Here is a 9,486-nt window from a genome sequence, read left to right on the forward strand (position 1 = left end):
GCTTGCATGGCTGATGTCTGGAATACGTCCTTAGCTGGAGCAGTGTAGGCAGGGTTGGCCAATTGATCCTTATCTGCCAGTAAATACTAGGTTAAATATGTTGCGATATACAGCATAGTTATATCTTATTTCTTTTTGACTTGTAGTAGTGTGGTTCAATCAAAGAGCAGCAAGGGATATATCAGCTTCTCTTGCATCACCTGATGTTACTGTTTATGGAGCAGCTGATGGAAGAAAGAGTGAAAAATTATGAATGTAGTGAAATGGGAATCTTTTTTGTTGTTGTTGTTGTAAATATCATCTAGCAGCATGATGCTCTGTGGAAATGTCTGACCTGAATTTTCTGCTTAGGGTCAGAACACAGTTTAAAAGTCTGCTACTGACCTTGGAAGGTCAAAGTGCAGAAACACATTAGATAAGATGAACCATGATGGAGGAATGGGGTTTTATCTACAGAGAGAAAGTCAAGAAAGAAAGACATCTGCACCCTATCAGCCTGTGAACTTAGCTGATAACACTGACACCACATTTATCTTTTTGTGATCCTTGTGGGTTGTAGCATCAGACAATACTAATTCACTGGTACTGCGAATGACAGGCCGATAAGCTCTGGGCCCCCAGGCTGATACATCAGGAGAATGATATTAAAATTTTGCAACCTCTGACCTCTTTTGACTGGTTTGTGGATTTAGGATAAAATATTAACATTAGATTCTAAGCTGCTTTAAGTTGTTTCATTAGTTATGATTGGGTAGAACCTTGCTCGCACCTAACTTCCACTCTTGTTCTCTATACAGGAAAGAAGAGAGTCCCTTCCAGCCTCTCCACTATGCTCTCCCAGCATATCACGATGCTCCCGCCCCTTGAATGAATGGGCAAGCCCAGATCATGTCCACGGCTCCCGAGAAGGGTACACAGAGGCGTTCAGAGTGATGAGCCCTCCTCCACCTCCTCCTATGTCTCCATCTTGGAGTGAGAGATCCCTCTCACCACTCAGACAGGAAATGGACTCCAAGGCCAACAAGCAAATGCAGGCACTGATTGCCAGGAATATTATTAATGCTGCCAGACGGAAGAATTCCTCTCCAAGGACCCCGGTGACAGAGGCTTTCAGGCCCTTCACACCACCTATGGGTGCCAAGGTACAGCCTAGCAGCAGCATGCCACCCTGGAGCCCCAGAATGATGACCAGCCACTCTCCAACCTTCAAGAGCCCGCTGCAGTCACCCACTACACTAATGACAAGGTCCCCAGTCAGGCGTTACACTACAAGATCCCCAACAGATTCTGATGTCTCCATTGATTCTGAAGACTCCGGAGCCAGGTCCCCCGCGCTGAGAGGCTACAGCATCTGCCCCCGAGGCTGGAACGGCAGCATGAGGATGAAAAGGGGGACCCTGCCCACGGAAGCACCTTGCACTTCCTAAAACCAAACCACCACAACGAAGACAAGACGTTTGATGTCCAGAGGATCAGTTGGATTGACCGTAAATTTGATTGCCCCTGATCCTTCCCAGCAAATGAACGACAGGAAGCTGAATAAAAGGCTGGTAGCACGCCACTATAGCCACTATAGCAGCCCACTACCAGCCCCTAACTGCCAACAGCTGAACAGGAAGTTTATTGCCGGAGAATGAACAGTAGGCCTGGGATATATACATAAATATATATATATGTGCAAAGCAGATTGCATAGCTAATATGACTTGAGCACTTGGCGTTTCACCATCAAATAGTCTCCTGGGGTTCTCCAGACAAAAAGTAATCTTATTACAATACTACACTTACAGAAAGGTTTTGCTTTTGAGGATATACACAACAGCTTTCCAACTGGAGTGAAATAAGAGGAAAGGGGAATGGAAGAACAAGACAAGCTTCAATGGATTTCCAAGGAACGCTTTTCTGTCTTTTCCCCCCAACACTCCGCCAACACGCAGTAAAGCAGCACATTCAGACTGCTTGTTCCAGAAGAATACTGCCAGCAGAGAGGCAAGCAAAGGAGGACAGCTGTCCGCACCATGCTTTTCAACGTTTTAGCAACACTTGTTATGCACTTTTGGCAATACGATGGGATCAAAGTCTGTTCCAACAGCCTGAGGGTGAAAAAGAAGAACAGTTTTTTCTTTTGTAACTTTATATGAAAAGAGCATGAAATGTCTGGCTTTGCCAGCTCACCTCTATGGAACAGATCTTAATAGTGGGTTTTTTTTGTTTTTTTTTTATACTGTCCAGATGCTGGTTAGATTTTTTTTTTTTTTTTTTTTTTTTTAAGCATGAATGGTTCTCCCCTTTTGATCCTGGCACTTATCTGGGTAGCATCCCAGCAAAACTGAATATTTGGGCCACAGGTGACCAAATCAAGAGCAATGAGATTTTGCACTGATTTATTCTCAAACAGTATTCAAAGAAGTCAAAAGTTTAGAGCTGCATGACTTGAAATGAGCAACTATTTCTGACACCAGTAGACTGCAAACATTCAAAGTGCCTTTGAGTTGATTTTTTTTTTTTTTTTTATCTTGCTAGAAGTGAAATTGAAAGAAACTCTTCAGCTGAGAAGATCTCTGCTTATAAGGCAGAATATTACCATTGATGCAATGCACTGTCTCTGAGCAGGGCCCTTCAAGTTCTGGCTTCTGACGCTGTAAATAGGGCAAGCGCCTAAGCATTACCCTTTCAGACTTTCTGAGTGCCTACATGTTCATTGGCGGTCAAAGTTTACTGCTTCTCATGGAAATGATGTTGGTCACATTTTGGATCAGGTGCACAAGTCCAAGGTATAGCAATAGGGTGATCACTTTCTCTCTCTCTCTTCCTCCACCCCTGAAAAGGACTAGGAATGACCAGCAATTGCTAAATTACATAATGAGTGGAACATTTAGGTAATAACTAAACATATTGCCCTGTCTTTACTGGTAAATGATTATAAACTACCGGTTACTGAGTTGAATTCATACTCTAGGATATTACACCTATAACCACAAGTCATGTGACTAGGTAGAGCCACTGATGTATACCACCATCGGCTTTGGTCAATATCGGTGCTGTAGATTATATGTAAACCTCATTTTTTTTTGCTTTTACTCACTGGTGAGGTTTTATTCTTCTTTATCAGAGGTTGTATTCTAACAAGGCGATTCTCATAGGAAAATGTAAATGTAACAAGCTATCGTAGCAGTTTTCAAAATCCCATTTACCCACTTAAAGCAGGTAAAACCTATGGACAATTCAATAGCGTATCTGTCTTAAGTGCCTTTCAGATACGCTATTGAATTGTCAATAGGTTTTGCCTGCTTTAAGGGCACTTAACATGGGTAAATGGGCTTTTGAAAATTGCTACGATAGCATGATACATTTACACTTTCCTTTGAAAATGACCTCCTAGATCCTTATTGGCCAGCAGATCAGAACTGAAAAGGTTGGATTTATTAGTAAGTTACCTGATGGGTGGCAACCAGACCAGTGCTAGTTTCTCTGCAATCCAATCCTTTCTTTCCTTTTCATTAAAAAGAAAAGGGGGGAGGAGAGCTGGAAGTCACCACGGAACTGATATCCTGGACCAGGCTCTTAATCCTCCCACCATTTCTGTCTCATCGGACCATTTCTGTCTCATCGCATGTGTGTGAATGTTTTACCGATGCCAGACAGGGCTGCACCAGCACCAAATTCCTCCATTTAACCGCAGAGTGACCCAAGACTGTGGGGAAAAGCTAGAAATATTTGTTCTCGGCTTCAGTGAGATGTTGGCCCCCGTGATGGTCTCAGCCCCTCGGAAATGGGAATGGGCCCCAGAGTGCTTAGAAATGCAGCGACAGCAAGCAAGGCGTTAAAGGATCGGCTTCTCCATTAGCCTGGTTTTCCATTTCAGTAGACGCGAAGGCATGAGATGAAGCAGTTGCCTCCTTGTCATGCAAGAGGAAGCAAGGTTTGATTTTTGATGTTTTTCTACTCCCATCCCTGTTATTTGACCTAGCTTTTATAGTTTGTTTCCTAGTAAGAGAAAGCTTTGGGTTGCTAGCAAAGAATAATTCGTTGTCGTCAGCTCCCACTCGTGACATTCCCCCCCCCCCCCCCGAGTTTTCAAGGCAAGAGATAAAAAGTTTTTCAGTGCCAGAAGTCACATCTTGCTTTCCCACCTTTTTATTTTTCTAGAATGATTGAGGAGCACAAACTGACAATGTATGCTTAGCTTAATTTGTCTGGAATGCATAAAGCATGTGAAGTGAAGCTCTTCTTCATTCTAATGCAATCAATCTATTGGGGGGGGGGGGGGAAGCAAAGCTTCTCTGCTCAAAATGTTCGCACAGGATTTACATCCTCGTGTCTAGAGTGTCTATCTGTGCAGAGCAAGATGCTGGATTTGTGCCAAGTTACTTGCATCTGTGCAAGAGAGGATTGTTCTGCATTCTGCCCAATCCCTTAACTCCCCTTTGTCTACATCCTACCTAGGCTTCTTCACGTTTCTGCATCTGTCTTTGCATGTGGAGTCTGAGCTATTTGTATCACTGTGTTTGTTGGCGATGATGACGTAGCCGAGTTGAGAAAGAGAATTTTGGAGGAGGACTAGGAGATGGCGATAAATGATTGGAACATATTCTTTGTTAGAGGTGGGCGAGAGAGTAGCACATGATAAAAGCGAGACAAAAGAAAAAGGAATGCAGCCCCCACTCCCTCATAGCAAAGGAGGACATGGAAGGGTGCAGGTCCTGTCTCTAGTTAGGGGAAGGGGCAGAAACGTCTAGGCCCTTGGAATTAAATAGTTGGACTCCATCGGGTCACTTTCCATGCTTAAGGTGAGGGTTCTCCAATTCTTCCACGTACATTTAAATGGAAATGAACCAGTTTCTTACAAGCCATATGTTTGCAGGATCCTCTTGAGTCATTATCATGGGGTCTCCAAATGGAGATGCTTTACCCTTCTAGGACATCCATTGGTACCCGAATTCCAGCAGGTCAGTCTCCTCATCGTTAGGTTCCTCTCTTACTTGCATTGTAGTACCAGGCTGGCATACTCTCCTTTTGTCTTTGATATGGAGAATCGGGTTTGCACCATAGTTATAGTAAAGCTCCTTCTCCAACCAAACTACAGTGTGTAGCTTAGGTTCCCAGATGCCTTTCTGGTGAACCAAAATTAGACAGAACATAGGATTTTTTTTCCTCCCTCTAGAAGAATCCTAAAAGCAAGACTCTTCCACTTTTGGGGAAATTCTCTGCTCCTTCTCTTCCCCACAGTCGTTGGACAGAGAAAAATCAGGAATGGAGAGCTTCAGACTTTGTTTTCCCTCCTTATGTTCCAAAAGTAAGGAGAGTGCCTACAAGCCGCTTCCTTTGCGGCTGCAACTTCTGACCTAGCACACAGCAGCTCCTGTCCTGTCAAGTGCCTCATGCAGGTAACTGCAGGGGATAGAGGCTTCCTTTCTCCCCCCCCCCCCCCCCACTCCTTTCTCAAGTCCTTCTGGAAAATTCTAGGGAGTCTCTCCATACCATGGCAGGAATCTATTCTGGCAGCCGACCAAGGGGAAGCTCTTAAAAATGGACCATACCACCAACTACCATGCCACAAATATGACATTTAAATTAGTAAGGAATCCTAAAGGTCCTTGGAGTAGGCTAGATACTTATTTGAGATTGTGTGTCTCCTTTTGGGTAAATTCTCAGGTTTTTCCCCTAATCTCTGATCCTGACTTACATGTTTTCCCAGCAATGCCCAGCTGGAATGAGTAACTGCTGAAGATGATACTCACACAACTAGTTTGACCTAAGTGAGGAAGGTTAGTACTATACAATACCAGTATCTTTAGCACTATGATCTCAGTTCTTCCAAATTCTTCTGAGTTTCTGAAAGGCAAATAGAAAATAACACAAATAATCTTGTAAATGCAGATATTTGGGAAATAGAGAGAAAATATTTGTCATCGACTGAATAAAATATTTAGAGTGCACAGAAGGAGAAGCTGTCATAGATGATGCAATAAGTCTGCCAAATACATTCTCTCAAACATCTGAACCTTTAATTCACCTTAGTAGTAGTAGTAGTAGTAGTAGTAGTAGTAGTAGTAGTAGTAGTAGTAGTGTTCAGACCCAAATATAGTTATTCGTTCTCCAGGCTGGCATTAATCTGGGCCAGGATGTCACAGCACCAGCACAGCTGCCATTGCTTCCTGTAGGAGCAAGTTTTCTACTTAAAGATTTTTTTTTTAAATATATATTTGGGGAAAATTAGGAAGTCATGCTGTACTATAATCTCTTCCTTTACTCTATCAGGTAACATATCCAAAACATTTTAACAACCTTTCCCCTAATTGTAATGTCTGTGTACTTTAGAATGCAAAAGTTATTTTAAAAGGATCAGTTGTGCTTTCTCACAGGGGATAATGATGCCTGCCTTTTAAACATTGCTTTGGCCCTGCCTATTGTGTACCAGACATGTGCACCATCTCTCTTAGAATGGTGTGTGTTTTTTTCATTCCATTCATGGGGCTTTTTGGGTTGGGTTTTTTTTTTTTTACTTCTTTGTCTCTCTTACTCTTTCAGTTACACCTCTCATACTCATTCTACCACTTTGCACATTTTCGAAATTCCCATAAAACCTTTTAACCACACCAGACACACCTCTGGCATCAAGGATGACAGTATTAGCCAAAAAGATGCATACAGTATTAGCAAATTGCACTGCTTTAATGTCTAGCAGGACTCATTCATATTGACTAATCAGAGCACTACTATCAATATTCAAACGCACAAGGTAATATAGATATATATCACTCACACCATAAACATTTGCTTATTCATTCATATCTATAATCAGACACACAACATAGTACTGGTCATACATGAACTAACACCACAAAATTACATATTATAACAATACAAAATATTTATCTACAGACAAAAGAAAAGGTAAAAAAAAACAAACCTATACTACCTTTTCCTGAAAGGATAATGGAGGTGGGCTGTAGCTAGGTGTCTCCTGCTGCTGCTGGAGAGGAATAGGCTGGGGGGTGTCATGTTCTACTCCTCCTGCAGTCACGGACTCAGCAGATCACTGTGTGGCTGAAAAAGAAGGGAATTATAATATGAAAGAGCAACACTAGGACATGGTAAGGCATTGTGAAGGCTTAAACTCTACCAAACCACCTACAATGCCCATTTTTCATAGAAGCAAACCAACACAGGGCGTGGCCATGAAATGAAACAGCGATAGAGAAAAGATTACTTAGAAGCACTGCAAAAAGCTGAACATTATTGAAAAGCCCCATAACCCCCAACACCGAAGAAAGAGCACATCCTAACACATCACTGAACTCAAGTAGCTGACTCTCCCAGATTCCCCTGTCATCAAACAACGGCAAACATTTAACAGCTGACTAGCATCTACCACTACATGCACACATAGTCAATGGTATAACAATGGACAAGCCATGCAAACTAAGGACAACTCCTAGCCAAGACCACCTTGCAGAAAACTGAGCAAGCAGCTATGCTTTCACATGAGAAAATGAGAAATATTTACTGAAAACAAGGCACCGGAGCTGCCCTTGCACAAGATAACCCTCCCGGCTCAGGTTATCCATAATGACATATTCAGTTGGCTGGGGACCCAGTCTGTACTCTCTAGCCAAAAAAAAAAAGGTGTTGGCTGGCTGGCCCTTTCGTGTTCTGGAAAAAAAAAAAAAAAGCAAGGCTAATCATTTGAGTTCAGAACTATGTACATGCCATGTTATTCTCTACACTGCGGTTATAAGCATGCCACAATAGTTTCATCATTAGATCGAAGCAAACCCACAGAAAGCTTCCATCGACTGAGGTGGCCAGGAGGACTCTGCCAGAGTATCTCGTTTCTGGCCCTGGTAGTGATCCCATCGTACCAGCTAAACAAAAGAAGGCAGCCTTGGCCTCCTAATTAAATAAATAGGCCCCCACAGCTCCCATTCTTGCAGTCAGGGAAAGAAGGAAGTCATATGAGGAGCTCCGTACATGAGTGGGTGGCACTGCAGAAGGATTTTAAAATGCCTTTGCCATGTCACACAGCTGGTATGGATTATGGTGTGCACGATTTCAGTGAAGGCATTACTAAATAATAACACGACTTCTATTATACTTATCCCATCAAGGATGGATATGTGTTTATGGCTCTTCAGTATGAATGACCAACTGATTTTCCTGTTTCATGGGCAATGGTGTGGATGTCTTTCACCGGAGCGTAGTGTTGCTTGTTGGCCTACTACTTGCATAGAAGCTATGATCAGGAAAATGGTTTCTGACTAGCTCCTAGGAAAGGATGAAATGAAGGAGATTTTTCTGTCCAGTGTTTGCTGTCATTTTTGGTTGGTTACAGTCCCCTAGAATACTGTTCCTGTCTGCTGTATACGTATAGACAGGCGATAGAGGTCACATGTACAGGGTCCGAGCCTTAGGATGGCTGCAATGTCCCATCCAGATCCCTCTAACCTTAATCCTCCTATAAATAATTTGATCTGTAATGTCAAATACATAGATGGGAATGTATGGCATGATAGGAGTCTTATAATGAAGACTGAAGTCTCAGATTTGTGAAATTCAGAAATACGTGTTTGTTTGTTTTTTTAAAGCTATAGTTTTCAACCCAGCTCAGAAGCACAGCTAACTGTGTGTTGCCCAACCTAGCCACAATGAATGTGCGGAAGTCAGATTTGCATACACTGGGTCTTCCATGTATGCCAATATGCATATTCATTACATATATCCTGAAAACCAAACCAGCTATGTGTGCCTCTGGAACAGCACTGAGAACCATTTTGTTAAAGACCCCATGTGTTCCCCCCATGATGTGCTTTGTAGCTAAGAGAATGAGGGCAAGGCAAAGTGCACCAGAGACTCTTATTCTGTGCTTTTTTTCAAAGCTCGCCATACAACCATCACTTCCCTAACTCCTGCTTAATATTCTTTATTTCTTCCTTGCAATTATAAAAGTATATTTATGACCAAAAATGAACCCTGGGTGTTTTCTTTTCTTTCTCCTGTTCTCCATAGACTCCTATGGAGTAGGGTAAGATAAGTGATTTAGAGCATATTTACAGGAGGTTGTGCAGTCAAGCGTTTTTGGCTTCTTGTCCTTAGCTCGAGCTGACATCGTGGCGAGAGGAGGCTCAGATGGGCTTTCTCTGCTCAATTCCTGATGTCAGTGACATCAGAAGAGTATCCAAGAAAGGACAGAGAAACTCAGCCACAGTTTAATGAGGCCGATAATGTATCGTTGCCAAAGCTGATAAGCGTCTTGCTGCCAGAAACTTTTCAGTCCTGGGGAAATCAGGCCCTGCGTGGTTCCGTTTTTCCACAGAGAGTATCCTGGGAGAAAGGCCTTGAAAGGATGCTAAGAAATAAAAGTAGTAAAATGGAATTTGAAAACCTTTCTTCTGCCGTTACCCCACGCATCTGATTCCAAGCCCCTTCTTACCACAAGTCTAAATCAAAACTGCAGCTTTTTGCCCCTTTTCCTCCTGCCCTCGGC

The 9,486-nt window shown here is 42.7% G+C and overlaps 1 protein-coding gene across 1 annotated transcript in view; it reads left to right on the forward strand.

Moving 5' to 3' along the window:
* The window catches only part of SYNPO (synaptopodin), an 82,424-nt gene extending 74,734 nt beyond the window's left edge, over nt 1-7,690 (forward strand). Inside the window, exon 4 of the mRNA XM_029583968.1 lies at nt 798-7,690. Within this exon, the coding sequence (XP_029439828.1) occupies nt 798-1,427 (630 nt within the window). The 3' untranslated portion in view covers nt 1,428-7,690. The remainder of the gene's footprint in view (nt 1-797) is intronic.
* Nucleotides 7,691-9,486: the final 1,796 nt, after the last annotated feature.

Source organism: Rhinatrema bivittatum, chromosome 18, assembly GCF_901001135.1.
Source record: "Rhinatrema bivittatum chromosome 18, aRhiBiv1.1, whole genome shotgun sequence".
In the NCBI taxonomy this organism is placed as follows: domain Eukaryota; kingdom Metazoa; phylum Chordata; class Amphibia; order Gymnophiona; family Rhinatrematidae; genus Rhinatrema; species Rhinatrema bivittatum.